Genomic DNA, 19,158 nt, shown 5'->3' on the forward strand with positions numbered 1-19,158 from the left:
GACTCCACGCTTTCACTGCCGAGGGCCCGGGTTCAATCCTTGGTCAGGGAACTAGGATCCCACAGGCTGTGTGGCGCAGCTCCCCCTACCCCACCCCACCCCCCCAAAATATACATATTTATCCTTATTTTATAAAGGCTTCTTTGACCAGGTCCACTTGAGTAACTGAAAAATGAACAGCAAACCAAATTTTATAGTTCATTTTTCCAACAGATTTAACAATATTAGAATGTGTGAGAAGTAATATTTATTGCAACAGTTACAAGGGAATGGAAACAAGTAATTAGTCTTACAATTTGTTGGAAGCAAGACAGAGGTTTTTTTTAGGAAAAAAACAACAAAGAAAGAAGTAATTAAACAAGATGGTATCTAGACAAAGGCACAGCATTCCACAAACTGCTTCATACTCTGTGCACAGTAAATCCTCAGAGAGGAGAGACGTTAAAGCAAAATAAGGCTTATATTAGAAGCTGCATATAATACCATTGATATTATTCTGTTTTACAACAAAAGGCTCTAGAAAAATCCCTCTGGAGGAAAAAAGTGCAACACAAAACCTGTATAACAAAGGAAAGCAAAAATAGAAATAAAGACCCAGCTATCCCTTTGAAATCTCTCACGGGAATACACTCAGTGCAAATACAGTATTTCAAACTCAGCAAAAGAAGTTTTTGACTGGAGTAAGAACTTTCAGGTTAAAGACATATTCTGTAAGAAGAATTCACCTAAAGCTTGAGAGCTAGAGCAAAAAGAGACTTGTAGTCAGTAATTCAGTGGATGAAACACCTAATTTTTCACTAGGTCATAATAATTCCTTAGGGAAGAAGTGCTTTATTTTGAAACTAATTATCCCACTTTTTGTTATATGGGTCATGCTTTTAAACTGCAGGTGTTGCAAACTTGCTTGATGTAGAATTTTGTAACGTCGGATAATAGTAGGCTGTCAAAAGAGAACCATTTAAGCTGTGTTTGTAAGAAGCATGTTGCTGACCTGCCTCACAGTCTTCTTACCTCAACCACATAAAACTGAGCTTATCTGATCATGTATTATCCCTTCTCAAGTAAAGTCATATTAGAGGAATTGTTTCTAAAAGAGGCTTTCAAACCAGTCCTTCACGCATTTTTAAAAATCTTCATATAAAAGTCCACTTCTTTTATACATAAGAAAAAACATTTTTCCTTCAAAAAAAAAATCTCATTTTTAAACCAAAATAAATTACAACTTGCTGAAATACCCTTTTTAATGGCTCAGTGCTTATTTCAGATATATGGAGCTGTATTTTTTGCACATCTTTGAAAATCAGAGATACTGAGACAAAGTAGTTAACTCTACAATGACATGATGATACAACCCTGGCTCAGGGAACAGACTAAGCTTAAGTCTTCAGGAATTAAAAAAAACCAACACCCATCATCTCATCTATACAGTCTTATACTATGTACATATTAACAACGAAAAAAAAAGGACAGAAATTCCATAAAACTATTTTAAAACTCAGAGCATAAAAGTGTAAAGAAACAAAACATTTAATATACAATCTATTCCATTTGGCAATGTGTAAATTATATTGAGAGATAAAAACTTATCTACAAATAGAATATAACAAAAGGAAAATGTGATTTGAGAAGTGATTTCAGGTCCACAGCTCTTCGGTTCTTCCAAATTTGTAGATCAAAGTGCTAGAAAGGTATTAAAATAAATCATGAGGTAAAATCACATAAAAACGCAACAGAGAATTCATTTTCTAAATATGCTTTGATGGGTACCTCACTGAAACCTTTGTATCAATTTCTAAAATTAAAGATTGTGGTGGTGTTGGTCTGAATTTGCTTATTTTTCATAAAGTAGTTTGTTGACCTTGATGGCTGAGCTTAATTAAATATCTTCTTAAAGCCTGAAGTTACTAGATAGGACCACTTGTAAGGAAAGGGGGGAATTTCCCAAAATGGCCGGCATTAGGGCCACTCACATCTCTATGATTTGACAATATCTGAGCTACAAAAACTGAAGCATCCTAAAACAGACCATGCTGCAATTTTTCGTTCATTTAATAAATAATTACTGTACAGGGTATTGGCTGGGCACCAGACAGCTGGCTAAGCACTGGGAATGTGACTGTGAGTCAAAATAAGACAAATGTGCTCACCAATGGGAGACAATCAAATTCCAACTCAAAGACACACATGGTACCAAGAGAGGGAACTATAAGGATCTGACCTAGTTAGAGGTCAGGAGGGTTTTCTTGAGGAAGTGGTGACTGAACTGAGATCTCAAAGGAGAGTGGGAATTATCTCAGGGGAAGGAGAGGGTCAGAGAGACAGGACACTCTGGGACCATGAGTTTGAGTTGTGGGTACGTTGGATGTGTAAGATTTGAAATGTCAGCCACCCAAGAGGGGAAATCGGATATGTGGTTGAGACGTGGAGATAGACATCTGCGACTCACTGGCATACGGGCAGTAACTGAAGTCCCAAGCAAAAAGGACCTCACCTAGAGAAAGAACGAGTCAAGAAGAGGCCTAGAACAGAACCATAAGAAACTTCAAAAGTTAGCGGCCAAGGGTGGAGGATCAGCCTGCAAAGGAAACAGAGGAAGAGTGGCCAGAGAAGTAGGAGCTGCACTCTGGTGCTTAGAAAAGGCCCAGCACACAGCAAGCACACACTTGGTTGGATAACTTGCCAGCCTCTGGGCAGAGCGAACAGTTGATGCGGTCGTCACTGCCCCGCACAGGCCTTTATACACACAAGGTTTCTGTTCGTCCAACTGTCATTTATAAGGACTCACCTACCACTATACAGGGCTGAATCTGAATTTATATTTGATCTCCAACAGTGCCTAAGATGTCTTCATGAAAATTCACTGTATTCCCAGAAGGCTTGTCAGTCACATGCCAAGAAATACAATCACGAGATCGCACAGACTGTCAAACATCTTTCAAAACCAAGAGTGTCCAGGCCACAGTGCAATACAAGGGAACTCAGGCAGTTGAGGTCTCCCTGAGTTGAGGAAACAGAGTTGAGAGTTCAGGGAGGCCAAGTGGCTAGAGTGTGCAAGGCAGAGTACCAAGAGCTAGAGAGGGGGAGTCCAGGAGATCAGGCCCTTGAGGCTTCTGCCAAATACTGATGGCAGATGCATATGAGGAAACTACCCAAGAAAAGGGCAGGAACCATTGGAAAGAACAATTCCCAGAGCTCCTACAGGGCTGGGAAAACTTCAGAATCTCATAGCAGGGTGGAAAGCCTCAGGATACGTGGAGCGTCAGGAAGAATACTCAGAAGTGTACTACCTTAGCAAGGGCAACATATTAATTCCAGGCGAAAGCTGCTTTGGTCCTGCCTAACGAAGCTTAATAGAAAGACTGGAAAGGATCAAACTGTTTCCAAGTGACTGAGCTGCATCCAGAACAAAGCTCAAAAGCGTTTCAAGGAATACCCGAGAGTCCAGCCCCCAGTAAGCTGCATGCAAAGTGACAAATAGGGGAAAAGAGATCCAGAATGAAAGAAGAAAAAAGAAATCAATAGAAACAGACTAAGAATTGACACAATTAGACAAGGACACTGAAATAGTTATAAACATATTTCATATGTTCGAGAAGGCAGAGGAATGCATTAGCATGTTAGGGAGAGACGTGGAAATTGTAAAAAAAAAAAAAAAGTCAGCTAATAGAGATAAGGGACTTCCCCTGGTGATGCAGTGGTTAAGAATCGCCTGCCAATGCAGGGGACACAAGTTCGATCCCTGGTCCGGGAAGATCCCACATGCCCTGGAGCAACTAAGCCCATGCACCACAACTACTGAGCCTACATTCTAGAGCCCTCAAGCCACAACTACTGAAGCCCATGTGCTGCAACTCCTAAAGTCCACGCCCCTAGAGCCTGTGCTCTGCAACAAGAGAAGCCACCACACTGAGAAGCCCAAGCACCACAATGAAGAGTAGCCCCTGCTTGCCACAACTAGAGAAAAGCCCGTGCCAGCAACGAAGACCCAATGCAGCCAAAAAAAATAAAGTAAAAAATAAAAATAAAAAAAAGCTAACAGAGATGAAAAATACAATGTCTGAGAAGAAAAACACACTGGATGGGAGTAACAGCACATTAGACATGACAGAAGTAGAAATTAGTGAACTTAAAGATATAACAACAGAAACTATCAAATTGTAAGTCTGATAGAGAAAACAAGAAAAGAGAATACTTGGTGGAGCTAGGGGGTAAGAGAAGGGGTGGAGAGGTAAGGAAAAAAACAAGAAAAGAACTAATCACCAGAGAGCTGGGGGATGCCTTCCAGCAGCCTAATATACATGTAATTGAAATCCAGAAGGGCAGGGTGGACAGAAAAAATATCTGAAGAAATAATGGCTGAAAAGGTTCCCAATTTGATGAAAACTATAAATCCACAGATCCAAGAAACTCAATGAACAACAAACAGAAGAAATATCAAGAAAACTACACCACAGCACATCATAATCAAATTGCTTAAAACCAATGACAAAGATGAACTTCTTCAAGGCTTGGATCTTAACGCTTTTGTGGGAGGGGTATGGGGTAAGGGATGTAATTTTATAAAGGATGCCTAAAATACCTATCTTTACACTAAAAGACATTTCATTCTGAAAAGCAAAGGCTTCATTTTAGAAGCTTTTTGGAAGATTGCCCCTAAAAAATACTTTTAATATTGTTTTATTTTTATACTTACTTTAAGTTATCTTAAAAACCTAATAAAAAATCCAATTCCCCCACCAGGTTTTGTATATGACAGGCATATACTATGTATTAATTCTAATTTCTTTTTTTCTCTTTTTTATTAAAGGTACATGATATAGTTTCTTAACAAAACACAGGCTATGGAAGCAGCAGTCTGGGTTCACATCCCTGTTCTGCATTTCTAGCTAAGTGGCCTTAAGTAAGCTCTGAGTCTTATTTTCTCATCTATAAAATGGGAGCACCACCTGGTTTATATACTTAAGATAATTACATGGGAATTTAAAAGGTAACATATACAAAGCATCTAGCTGAGGTCTGGGCACATAGCAGGGCCCTTAATTAAATGTTTGCTTTTATGTAATACTAGAATTTTCACCTATTAAAAGAAGTTCTATACATTGTAACTAATCCAAGGGATTTATACATGTTCCAGTGCATATGCTGCTGTTACAATAAAGATTACATTCCTGTAAATGTTATAGGTATAGAGTTAAAAAATTAGGCAACTTACCTAAAAAATATAAGTGCATTTTGAAAAAACACAGCTAGTCCTGGATAAACATCAGTATCTGCACATACAAAGTAAAACAGATCAGATGATTACAAAAGGCAAATGGCAGTAGCAAAGTATTCGTGCCATTCATAATGACATGCTCTGTATATTAAAAAATACTACTATTATTCATTAACTCTAAGAAATCCACAACGAAATTGAAACAAGAAAACGACAATCTCATTCTCCCAAAACAAAGGATTACTCTCACTCTGGATAAAAGACAACGAACTTATTGGGTTTTCTTTTTGTCTAAAGCAGTTGCGATGGTTCCAGCCCCACCGGAACTGCTGAGGGAGCAGCAGCTCATCCCTTCACCTCCTACGGCCAATGCAGAAATACACAGCGTGAGAAAGATGCAGATTAAACTTTCGATGATTTAAGAGTCTTCATTTTATTTTCTTCCATGAATTCAGGAGTTTTATTGCACAAATCTGACATATATAAAAAGAACCATTATAATTCATCATCATACTCTCCTGGAGAAAACAGTCACTATCTTCACAGGAAGGAAAAAGAAAACACTGGAAATTACTCAAATTTTTTGTGGATATTTAACTTTTATAAAACTATCAGTGTTGACTAAAAATATTAGTTGGGATGAAGACATATTCAATATTTAGCCTCTGATATCATAGCAAACAATATAGCTGCATGTTAAAAACCCCAAGCTTCAGCCAAACCCCTGGATTTGAATCCTAACTCTACCACTGACTAAATGTATGACCATGGGCAAATTATTTAACCTCATTTTGCCTTACTTTCCTCATCTGTAAAATGGGCATTGTAACAGCACCTACCCCACACAGCATGAGAGATGTGGGGTACTCTAGATGCCTAGTACTCAGAACAGTATTAGGCCCATAAAGTGCTATGTAAATGTTAGCTGCTACTATGGTTATGAACAGTTCCAGAAAAAAAGTATATATAATGAGCAACGCTGCAGAAATATAAAGATGAGATTCATAATTGAGAAATGTCTCAATATGTACTAGTTCTTTAAAGATTACGATATGACAACTGAGGGAACTCCCTGCTGGTCCAGTGGTTAGGACTCTGCACTTTCACTGCCAAGGGCATGTGTTCGATCCCTGGTCAGGGAACTGAGATCCCCCAAGCTGTGTGGTGCCGCCAAAAAAAAAGAAAAAAAAAGTACTTTCCCTCAAAAGAAGCTTCATGCTAGAACTGCGTGCTCCACTGTATCTTTAACTAAAATAACACATTATAGAGCAGTATTAATTAAACATCAGTATGCAGAGAATGGACTGGAGAACTCGAGGTTTGGTGGGGCGGGGGGTGAAGGGGAAGCTAGGACAAAGTGAGAGAGTAGCACAGACATATATATACTACCAACTGTAAAGTAGATAGCCAGTGGGAAGTTGCTGTATAACAAAGGGACTTCAACTCGAGGATGGATGATGCCTTAAAGGACTGGGACGGGGAGGGTAGGGGGGCGTCGAGGGAGGGAGGGAATACGGGAATATGTGTATAAATACAGATGATTGAACTTGGTGTACCTCAAAAAGAATAATAAATAAATAAATTTTAAAAAAATTAAACATCAGTCAACCACTGTTCTCTTGTACTAACTTATTTTGTGCAAAATGAAAGACAAAGGTATTCCAAAATATTACACTGATCAATCTATGACACAAGGGATCCTATCAAGATATTAAAAGGTCAGCTGTGGGTCAGGACAAGGAGTTGTGACAGCTAAACAGAGTGACAAAGAGATTCCAAAGACAGAGGCATCAGAAGATGAATAAACTGTTATCTGAAACTTATTCCTATCTTTGGAGTGAAGGGAGAGAGCCAGTGAAAGTGGCTCTTCTGATTCTTTCAGAAGCACATGCTAAGACTGGGTCCTGCTTTTCAAAACCTCTTGCTACCCCCCTGATGAAGAGCTGTGGTGACTGGAACAGTCACAAAACTCAGAATGGTGTACTGAGAGCTCACGCCACTGCATCAACAGTTTCTATATGAAGGCTACACACGTCTTCAGTCTTGCACTTAAAAAAATTCCCCTTATACCTATGAATGAAAAATTAGAGGCTGGGGTTGGACAGAAGATGTATCAGTGGACAGAAAGGTACTGGGGCCCACAAAGCCTTATCCTGAAATCCTTGGGGCAAAGTACGTCTTGCAACTCAGAATCTTTCAGATTTAAAAATGGTAACACAGCGCATAATACATATTACATATTTACCCCCAACTGGGTATGAACCAGCACCCCACAATCAATTCCACCACACTCCTCTAAGAAAACAGGTAAATACTCACTAAATGGAATAAACACTATAGTGAGCCCTGGGTCATTAGGTCAGGTTTTGCTGCCAAACTGGGATTATGAAAAACCCGACCTTCAGCACTTTGTGGATTTTTGAATTGTGTACAAGGGGCTGTAGCCCTGTACAGATTTCTCATTTTTACCACTACAACCCTCAGTAAAAGGCCTCCAGAACAGTGCCTGGCTGTCCAGGGTAAGAAAGGAAATTAGAACCCCTAGAGATGGCTGAGTTATCTGGTCTTGTCAGTGCTTTGGATTCCCTAACAAGGCTACCCCACTGCACTCGATGACCCCACTGAGAAGTTTTATTAAACAATTTACATCTTCACACAGAATCTTATCTTCAAGCTAACTGAATAAACTAAATTTTACTCCATGGGGAGTTAACAGACTAAGCCAAATATAAAAGACATATCTGAATCTTTCCTATGAAATAAAGGAGGAATAAATACTTACTTTGGGTAACATATGCACCAAAAAGAATCCACATGGAAGCAATAAGTGACCCAAACATCAACATGAAACCAATGAAGAGCCAAACTCGAGCACCTGTGTGAAAAATAGGCTTTATGACTTTGCTCATTTCTGCAGTTCTTAGGAACACATAACATTAGAACACTGTTAACCTAATACACACTATGCCATCAAAGACAGTCACATATTTATATACACCTGCTCTAACAATTAACTGAATGAAACTTTAAAAAAAGAAACTAAAACTAAAAGTGGTTAAGCGATACTTGGAAAAGGTAAGTTACCATTCTACTGGCTAGAGAAACGAACAGCTGAGTAAACTAAAGTAGGCAAGCTTCATAAGTAATTATTTGACTAAACTGATTAATTAGACCCTAACTGAAAAATTACCCTGCTGTATCAAAGTAATTGCTCTATTAGAAGCAGCAAATGTGTTTCAGACAGCCATTACTACACAGGAATGAGAGACTGCAAATGAAAAGGACCATATGTCCCCTTTCCATCAATGTTAATATCATGCTACTACTCAGTTTGGTACGAACAGCAGCCATATCAATATATTCAGTCTCTTTTACAGCTGAACAGCCAACCTGTACCACCTACCCTTGAAAAGTTCAAGGACAAAAGCATCTCTTCAACCCCCTACTGTATAGAATTTATACAACAGAATCTCAGTAAAGTGATCACTTGAGTAGGGAAGTGTCACATTTTTAGGGAAGCAAGTTAGCATTTGTGCCAGACCCTGATCACAGGTACTGACAGCCTGTCACCCTGAGGAAGGGGAACAAAGCACCACTGAAGTGAAAATAAAATCCACGCCAACTTCCGTAATAGAAAGCTCTATTTGCCTCAATTGCATATGTTCTGTTACTAAGTGAACAGAAATTCATATATTTTAGACAACAGGTATGCAAGAAGCTCAAAGCTCAGCATGGTTAAAACAGCTGATATTTGAGAGAAATGGGTCCCTAGATTATCTAAATTTTAATACTAAGCAGATCTCCAGAAATATACAGTAATGTTTAGTTTCTTAGAGAAAGATATCCTCCACATTCATGAATCACAACTTTTATCTAAAGTGAAAGACCAATAAAGATCTGAAGAAAAATAAAAATAAAAAAATACTACAGTGAATGAAAGGAGCTATCAAATATCCTTCTAATTATTTTCCTTCATGTCCTTTATATATGACCACACAAAAAGTTTCTAATAGAACTGAACAAGAAAAAAGAACTTCCCTTGAAAAATGAGCATGCTTTTGTTTAGCAAAAAATAAAAAACTATAATGTTTTCCCTTTTTTGCTTTGACTACAAGAAGTTCAGAGTCAAGGTTAATAAACAACTAAGAGTATCCATCTTGTCCTAGATCCTAAGTATTAATACACGATCTTCTTTCTACCTAGTTTCTGTTCCTTCTTATTTAACAGTTCTATTTGTAGTATATTTATTACTTTAATAACACGTTCCTGCAAATTCCTCCGGGAATTAAATGGGAATAAATTACAAATAAACCATTTAAGTAGTATGAAAACTTAGTGTGGCAATACCTGAGCATGCCTACAAGAGAGTTTGTCCTTAATTTTTGAAGCACTGAACAGAACTTGCACTAAAGGCACCACGTATAAATATAAACTATACTGTGAATTTTAACTGGGTAGGACACAGTCGTGGAATAAAATGTAACAGTCACTTACTAAGAGTAAAAAGCATGGGCTTTGGAACCAGACAGACCCAAGGCAAATGCAAGTTCTACCTTTAAGCTAAAAAGCTTTGGGTAAGTTACAGTGACATTTTCTATAGAAAATAGATAATAGTAACATAATCCACAGCAATGTCCGTGGAATATTTTTTAAAGAAAAATGATCAAATAAATTAATGAGTGCTCTGTGCACAACACTATCACTTGCTAATGCATGCTTTTTTAGTCTTTATTCTCACTCATTCCCGACACCACCTGCTGAAGCTGGGGCACAAGGCATGCATGTGTGCATGAGCACGTACACGCACACGCGCGCACACACACACACACTGCACTTTTAACTTGGGTTCATCTGTTATTTGTCACTAACCCCATCCTCTCCAATTCTTCAAGGATCCTGATGAAAGTGAAATTATAAAATCTGCACCAGCATTTAAAGCATCAGGTACAAAAGAAAGCTAATTTGTCCCCCCCCCCCCGCCCCCGTAACTGGCTTATTTCACTCAGCATAATGCCCTCCAGGTTCACCCGCTGTCACACATGGCAGGATTTCCTTCTTTTTTAAGGCCCATTTCCTTTATGTGAGGTATCTAAGAGAGTCAAACTCATAGAAACAGTACAACAGTGGTTGCCATAGGCTAGGGGACGGGGGAGTGGGAGTTGCCGGTCATCGGGTGTAAGGTTTCAGCTACAAGAGATTAATAAGCTCTAGAGAGCTGCTGCACAGCACCGTGCCTACAGTTAGCAATACTGTGTTGTGCACTTAGAACTGTGTTGAGAGGAGACCTCATGTTAAGTGTTCTTACAAAAAATTGTTTTAAAAAAGCTAAGCTCTTCAGCAACGTTTGGTTTAAAGTCTTATGATACTTACTTTATGATTCCATTTATATGAGATTCTAGAAAAGGCAAAACTACAGGGACAGAAAGCAGACCAGTGGTGGCCAGGAGGTGGGGGAAAGGGGATTAACTACAAAGAAATATGAGGAAACTGTCTGGAATAATGGAAATAGTCTGTATATCATGATTGTAGAGGTAGTTACACAGCTGTATCCATTTGTCAAAACTCATCAAACTACACTTTAAATTGAATTTTATTTTATATTTCATATAAATTATCCTCAACTATACTGACAAAAATATATATACACACATATATATATGCATGGTACTACAGACAAAGAGACTAAATGGTTCTTGATTGGATACAAACATAGCATGGTGGCTAAAAGCATGGGCTCTGGAACCAGACTGCCAATGTGCAAATCCTGGCCCCACGACTTATTTGCTTTGTGACTCTGGACACATAACTTAAGCTCTCTGTGCCCTAGTTCCTTCATCTAAAACTGAGGACAAGAGCACGTACCTCACAGGACTACTGTAACAATTAATTGAGTTTATATGTATAAAGAATTCAGGACAGTCTCTGGTAAACACTAAGTATTCTACAAGTACTTGCTATTATTCTTAATCATCCTTCAAAATTCCTCTCCCACTTACTCCAAATTCCTGGTCGTAACCACAAGTCACCTTCCTAGTCCTGGAAATAGGACGTCTAGCCCTGTGCTTTTTATATACAGCACAGAAATTCCACTGAAAACAACCCCTGGATTTTAACAGAATGTGTTATAATCTGAACAAAAGAAAAATACTATTGGATGACAAATCAAAAAAATTCAAACAAAAAAATGTATATGTAGAGAAACAGCATGTTTCTTCTAAATACTTTTGTTGTAGCCTATGGGTGGTTACTCAGATGATCAGAAATGAATGTGAAAACACTGCAATCCTAGGTTTGATCTCTTAATGTGTCCATACTTTGCTGTTTAGCAATCACGGTCAGCCATCCTGTAAGTAATATTATCGGTCAACATTTGGGATAAGAGTAAATCCATCATTAGCAAAGCAAGAGTAACCTGGAATCAAGATCCACTGATTTTGCACAGGAACATTTTATCTATATACTATGGGCAATATAACATGACAAAACCCAGTAACTTCTGGCAGTAACTTTAATTTTCTTAAAGATTTAAATAACATAAAAACTTCTTTTTAAAGTAAATTTCAAAAAATCCTACATAATCATTAACCATCCCTAAATAAAGACTCACTAGAGGCTTTGTTTTTCCTGCTGATAAATCCCTCTTTTGCCAGCATACATTAACCACTCAGAAGTGCTTTTACCTGTTCTTCCTAAACAGCCGCTTTCATAGCTGTCACCTCTCACCTGAGCATTGGACACAGCATTTATCCTAGAACAATACAAAATCATCTAATAAGCTTTCATGCCACCAAAATATTCACAGATATTTACATATCATTCAGAAGGGAAACATTTCCTAACTAAAGCCAGTATCTGAATAACTAAGCATATCTTTTAACTTAAATATCTTAGTGGACAGAAGTATGCTAGTCTTTTTCTTTTTTTTATAAATTTATTTATTTTTTGGCTGCACTGGGTCTTCATTGCTGTGCTCAGGCTTTCTCTAGTTGCTGAGAGCAAGGGGCTACCCTTCGTTGTGGTGCAAGGGCTTCTCACTGCAGTGGCTTCTCTTGTTTTGGAGCATGGGCTCTAGGCATGCCGGCTTCAGTAGTTGCAGCACGCGGGCTCAGTAGTTGTGGCACACAGGTTTAGTTGTTTGGTGGCATGTGGTATCTTCCTGGGCCAGGGATTGAACTTGTGTCCCCTGCATTGGCAGGGGGATTCTTAACCACTGCGCCACCAGGGAAGTCCTATGCTAGTCATATTTTCCTAAAGTACACCCAAAAAATAGACTTAATTTTAAGGGATTACTATCACTTGTCTCCAGAGATTATGAAAGAGGGCAATTTTCTGAGTTCTTTGTCTATTTTACATTTATACATGAATGACCCACTGTGAGTTACCCCATTTTAAGGTTCTCATTATAATCAAGAGTTCAAAAGTTTCTCCTTGTATTAAAAGTCAAGTGATTTTCCCTCATCCATTTCTCAAATTCAGAGAACCTTTGGTCTATGTATAATAAATAGGCCCACTTTACTCAGTTTCTCTTTCCACTTTTGTTAGAGCAGGTACATTTGCAGCAGGAACTGTCTTTTCTTAGCATCCTGAATGAATATAAGTAGTACCATCTTCTACAATTTACCTTTTTAAAGCTCCTGACAGTATGTTATGTAACCTTAATGTTTAACGTTATTTTTTAATTATTAAAAGACATCCATGAAAAGCTTCCAACCTCTTTTATGAAGTGAGATAATGGCTAAACCTACAAATGATTTAAGAAAAAAGGAAAGCCATAGATCAATCTCATTTAAGGCCAATCCTGCCCTCCCTCCAATACTGGCAAGTACAGTCAAGTAACACACTTAAAAAAAATACTCCAGGGTAAACGTTGAATGTATTAGATAATCAGTGCTCTGTGGTGACCTAAATGAGAAGGAAATTGAAAAAAGAGGGGATATATGTATATGTATAGCTGATTCACTTTGCTATACAGTATAAACAAAATATTGTAAAGCAACTATATTCCAATAAAAAATTAATTAAAAACAACTTTAAAAAGTTGAATGCATTAGAATACTCAAGAATGACTTCCTACTAAAAAATCTAGAAATGAAACATACTTTGTTAAACCTAAGATGAAGATGATTTTTAAGACGCACTGTTATTTTTTTATAGTGCCAAGAAAGAAAAAATAGTATGAATTATAAGATATCAATGATGACAAGATATTCAGAGGTATTAAAATCAAACAAATAAGACCTATAAAACATAGTAATTTGTCAGTTTAACAAATATAAGGACAAAAATCACATGATAATCTCTACAGAGGATAAGATTATCTGACTAAATTCAACACTTTTTAAAAAATTTTTATTGAAGTATAGTTGATTTACAATGTTGTGATAGTTTCAGGTGTACAGCAAAATAAATCTGTTACACATGTATCCATTCTTTTTTTTTTTTTTTGATTCTTTTCCCATATAGGCCATTACGGAGTATTCGTAGAGTTTCCTCTGCTATACAGTAGATCCTTACTAGTCATCTATTTTATATAGTAGTATATATATGTCAGTCCCAATCTCCCAATTTATCCTTCCCCCCCAAAATTCAACACTCATTCTTGATTTTAAAAATCTTAATAAAATGGGAATATAGGTATACACACATATACTTATCATGTTAAAGAAGAATCAACCAATTAAATTAAGAAGTTATTCCAGATAGCATTAAACTTTGAGGAAAAAATGTTTTTAGAGAATTGAGAATTACCTTCATACTTACATGAAGAAAGCCAATGTGGAAAATACACCACACGTGTGAAAGGCATGGTTCAGCTGTTCTGGCTTAGGATACACCACGGCTGCGTCAATCATTATCCACCAACCTGTAAAAAACTTGAGAGAGAACCCTCGTCATGAAAATAACACTAATACTCTGGCTTAGCATGATACCTGTTCCTTAATATTCCACGTTTCCTATGGACCATATGCTTGAAACATAAAATATGTCTACTTTGAGTTTTAGATGTTGAAATATAAAAAATAAGAATCCCTTGTTTACTTATTATTCTTTATAGCATATGAGGTGAATCTAACTGATCAAATCTGTATAAGATTTTAAAGTATTGCTCTTAATACAAGATGAAAAATTTATTATCTAGGAATGAATTATGTGCTTCTTTATAAAATTATACACAACCAAAGCTCTCTTAACCAACCTCCAATTAACCAGTTCCCTGATTACCTGTGTTTCACTTTCATTCACATTAAAAAGGTGAACATTCCTTTTTAACGTGCCCAAGCACTTTTGCTTCCACAAAATGAGCCGACATGTCTCCAAAAAATACCTAAGCTTGCTATAATTTTGTTTATGTAATTTGATTAAATACTGTAAACCTGACTAAACAGAAGTTTGCAAAATGTAATATTTCTATGTAAACTAAGCTGAATTTCATAGACAAATTAAGTGCAGGTGAGATGACCACAGAGACTAGGAAAAACTTAGAAACACCTAAAAGAATTCTGCACGTATATTGCTTCACAATTATCTTTAGTTTCTGCTCCACTTCTTTTTTTCTATTGGACTTCAAGTGTAGAACTGTACGCTGGAAAAGATGAATTTAAATTAAATGGAACAGATACTGAACTTTGCTTCAAAAAATGCATTGGGAGCAGGGAGTGCTTGATGGAATGCTAAAGCAAGATTGGTCATGATTTGATTTTTTTTGAAGCTCAAGGATAGCTACAGGAGTGAGAAGGGACTCTTTATACCATTCTATTTTTGTTTATATGCTTGATATTTTCAATAAAAAGTTTTTGCATTGAAAAGAAAATTAAGCAATAGTTCTTCCTCTCACTTCCTGCCTGTGATGCAGCTGGGGAATGCAGATGGCAACCCTTCCCTAGAGCGCTGCAGGGCGTCAGTTCTAATGTGGCCTAAGGTTGTTACTGCTGTCTACACATCATGAATTTCAATGAGTCACAACAGTAATATTAGTTACATTAAATTCTGAGCCTTTGAGGATCTTAAAGGAATTATACATATTACATAATTAGCTTAAAAATACTACTGCCTACAAAAATTGTATCATCACAGTTATTCACGGTTCAAAGGAATCAAGGTCAATTTTCAGGGCAAAAAGTGAGGGATAAATATCATCAACCAGGCTTTTTCACTTACCAGTATACCTGCTACCACAGAAGCCACTGCATTTCTTCTCTCACTCCAGTCAATGCATTCACATTCAGGCCAACGGAAATTATCTAGGAAGCCTGCCATTTTCACCACTTAAGCATGAATTTTTCATTAAATATTATATTCTACAAATAAAAAGATTTTAAAAAATCAATTTAAGGAAATGTTTTTAAGAAGTGAAATATCTAACTTCTTTCTTAAAGCTTTAAACAAATTTATTTCAGGTCTAAATCTACTATACTTAAGAAAAATTCAAAACTGCAATGAGTATCTATTGCAATGTATGTTAAGACTGTGCTAGGACACAAGAGGGAGCTTACTATTTGTTTAATGAGCATAGTGGTTTTAAAACATGTCTGCAAAGTCTCTGACACTTCACCCATTAAGAGGTGGCTCTATGTCCCTACCTTTGACTTTAGGCCAACAACAAAGGCTGCTTGACCAATAAAGTAAAGAGTGATAATATGTAACTTCTGCCATACAACTCCTCAGACTAGATCGTAAAAGGCAATGCAGCTTGCAGCTGGTTCTCTGGAACACTAATACTAGAGTCCTGAGTTGCTTTGTAAAAAAATCCAGGCCACAGCGCTGTGAGGAGACCACGTATAGGTGTTCTGGCCCACAGCTCCAGGTGGAGGCCCAGCCAACAGCTAGCCTTCAATTGCCAGATGTGTAAGTAAACACTTCTAGGTGATTGCTGTTCCAGTTATTAGCATTACCCACCCCCCGACTTTAAGCCTTCCCTGATGAGGCCCCAGATATATGGAGAGGACACATGTCATCCTGGCTGTGCCCTTTCCAAATCCCTGACCCATAGAAACCACAATAAAACGGCTGTTTTAAACTACTAAGTTATAGAGTTATCTGTAATGCAGCAATAGATAACTGGAAGGAGAAAAGTCACATGCATAAAGGACTGTAAGGGGACTTCCTTGGTGACACAGAAGTTAAGAATCCACCTGCCCATGCAGGACACTCGGATTCGAGCCCTGGTCTGGGAAGATCCCACATGCCACGGAGCAACTAAGCCTGGTGTGCCACAACTACTGAGCCTGCATGCCACAACTACTGAGGCTCATGAGGCTAGAGCCTGTGCTCCACAACAAAAGAAGCCACTGTACTGAGAAGCCTGCACACTGCTACGAAGAGTAGCCCCCGCTCGCTGCAATGAGAGAAAGCCCACACATAGCAACAAAGACCCAACGTAGCCAATAAATTAGTTTTTTTTAAAAAAAGAACTATAAGGCTACAGCATGCTGTGGGAATTTTCAAAACAAATAGAGTATGTTCAGATGTGATGATTCAGGAACACCTTAAGTTCCAGAAAGAAAAGCAGAAAGAAAGCTATTTGAAAGCACTGAAAAGTGCTGAAAAGCAGGCAGAAACTAGAGGGAATTTGACCCTTGAAAGAAAACACAATGAGTAAGATCCACTTTTACACAGCTTTTCCCCTTGAAGAACCCCCTAAGCTCCCAATACCAGCTAAGTAAGTCCCTGTGGTGCAGAACAGCTGAAACTGGAGCAAAGTCAGTCTTTTGGGCTTGAGGTATCAGAGGATGAAGTTCAGGATGACAAGAACAGCTGGAAATTGAAGGGGAAATCTTGGAAAGGGGGAACTCACAGGAGGGAGCCCCAAACATTGTAATATAAACTCTCTTAAATACCTAGCTCCTGAACAACACATGCATGGAGGAGATTCCAAGGACCTCAGCAGAAAAAAACAGCTAGAAGTCTAAAAGAACTAAACTAATTTCAGTTGCTGTCCCCTGCAAGACATTTTGAAATTTGAGTTCCACCAAGTCAGAGATTAGTAAGCACCTTGGTATTTCCAGACATAATCCAACAAAGTATAAAACCAAATCTCCACAATTTCAGGGTGATCAGCCAATATTTTAATTGCCTGTTAGAACAAAAGTAACACTCTTCAGATGAAGATAACTGAATCCAGAGTGTCTATACTGTATCATCCACAAAGTCCAATATCAATATACAGTTGACCCCTGAACAACACAGGTTTGAACTCTGCAGATCCACTTACATGTGGATTTTTTTCACTAATTACGTACTACACTACTACACGATCCATAGCTGGCTGAACCCACAAATGCAGAACTGCAGATGTGGAGGGCCAATGTACAGTTAAACATGAATTTTTGACTGCACAGAAGATTAGCACCCCTAACCCCGTGTTGTTCAAGCGTCAACTGTACAGTTAAAAAAAAAAAAATACTAGACATTTACAGAAGCAGAAAAAAACATAATTTATCTTCATGGAGGGAAAAAAAGGCAGTCAATAGAAACAGATCCCCAAGTGACTCAGATATTGAAAATTAATAGACAATGACTTTGAAGCAGCCAGTGTAAACACATTCAAAGACAAAGGAACATGGTCAAAATAACTGAGCTGGTGGATAACATCAGTAGAGAAACTTTTGTATTTTTTTGACTGCGTTGGGTCTTTGTTGTGGTGCGCAGCCTTCTCATTGCAGTGGCTTCTCTTGTTGCAGAGCATGGGCTCTAGGCACGTGGGCTTCAGTAGTTGCAGCACACTGGCTCAGTAGTTGTGGCTTGCAGGCTCAGTACTTGTGGCGCACCAGCTTAGCTGCTCTGTGGCATGTGGGATCTTCCCAGACTTGGGTTCAAACCTGTGTCCTCTGTATTGGCAGGCAGATTCTTAACCAGTGCACCACCAGGGAAGTCCCAAGAAAGAGAAACTTTTAAATATAAATTTTAGGACTGAAAATTATATTTGAAATTTAAAATTAACTAGATGGGCTTAGTAGGAGATAAGTGACACAAGAAGAAAAGTACAGCAAGCCTGAAGAAAGATCAAAAGAAATTATCCAATCTAGAGAACAGGCTTTTTGTTTTTTGCTTTTTTTTAATTAGGGGGAAAAAATGAATAAAGCCTCAGGAAACTGAGGAACACTAATAACTGGTCTAACATATGTTTAATTGGGCCCCAGAAAAATAAAAGGCAGAATGAGAAAAAATTTGAAGAAATAATGGCTGATAATTTCCCAAATTTGGTGAAAAATAATAATTTCCAAATCCAGGAAGCTCAGCAAACTCTAAGGAGGATGAACACAAGGAAAACATCATAATCAAACTGCTGAAAACCAGAGATAAAAAGAAACAAAGCAACTTTAGCGGGGGGGGGAAAAATCAACACATTACATACAGCAGTAGTAGCACAATATGTATGATGGCTGACTTCTCATCAAAAACACTTGAGGCCAGAAGAAAATGGAAGGACATTTTTTAAAATAAATTTATTTATGTATTTATTTATTTACTGGCTGCAGTGGGTCTTCACTGTTGCATGCAGGCTTTCTCTAGTTGCAGCAAGTGGGGGCTACTCTTCATTGCAGTGCATGGGCTTCTAATTGCAGTGGTTTCTCTTGTTGCAAAGCACAGACTCTAAGCACATGGGCTTAGTTGCTCCGTGGCATGTGGGATCTTCCTGGACCAGGGATCGAACCCATGTCCTCTGCATTGGCAGGTGGATCCTTAACCACTGCACCATGAGGAATGTTGGAAGGACATTTTTGGACGTGCTTTTAAGAAAGCAATCATGGGAATTTCCTGGCGGTCCAATGGTCAGGACTCTGTGCTCTCACTGCCGAAGGCCTGGGTTCAATCCCTGGTCAGAGAACGAAAATCTCACAAGCCACATGGCACAACCCAAAATCAGTCTCAAATTCTACATCCAGTAAAAATATTCTTCAAAAGTGAGGGAGATAGCAGTTCTACCCCATCTGTCCACCCAA

The 19,158-nt window shown here is 38.1% G+C and overlaps 1 protein-coding gene across 5 annotated transcripts in view; it reads right to left on the reverse strand.

Annotated features, from left to right (window-relative positions):
• Positions 1–232: 232 nt before the first annotated feature.
• TMEM50B (transmembrane protein 50B) overlaps positions 233–19,158 on the reverse strand; it is a 36,607-nt gene continuing 17,681 nt past the window's right edge. For 4 of the 5 annotated variants that reach the window (XM_057696746.1, XM_057696747.1, XM_057696749.1 and 1 more), the window contains exons 2-7: positions 15,374–15,513; positions 13,976–14,088; positions 11,896–11,963; positions 7,998–8,090; positions 5,213–5,270; positions 233–1,680 (exon numbers count right to left, since the gene is read on the reverse strand). In XM_057696746.1, coding sequence (XP_057552729.1) covers positions 1,635–1,680; positions 5,213–5,270; positions 7,998–8,090; positions 11,896–11,963; positions 13,976–14,088; positions 15,374–15,472 — 477 coding nt within the window. In that variant the 5' untranslated portion in view covers positions 15,473–15,513 and the 3' untranslated portion in view covers positions 233–1,634. Of the gene's footprint in view, positions 1,681–5,212; positions 5,271–6,478; positions 6,508–7,997; positions 8,091–11,895; positions 11,964–13,975; positions 14,089–15,373; positions 15,514–19,158 lie in introns of those variants that run through there. The other variant, XM_057696750.1, reaches the window with a different exon arrangement.

This window comes from Hippopotamus amphibius, chromosome 10 (assembly GCF_030028045.1).
Source record: "Hippopotamus amphibius kiboko isolate mHipAmp2 chromosome 10, mHipAmp2.hap2, whole genome shotgun sequence".
Taxonomy (NCBI): domain Eukaryota; kingdom Metazoa; phylum Chordata; class Mammalia; order Artiodactyla; family Hippopotamidae; genus Hippopotamus; species Hippopotamus amphibius.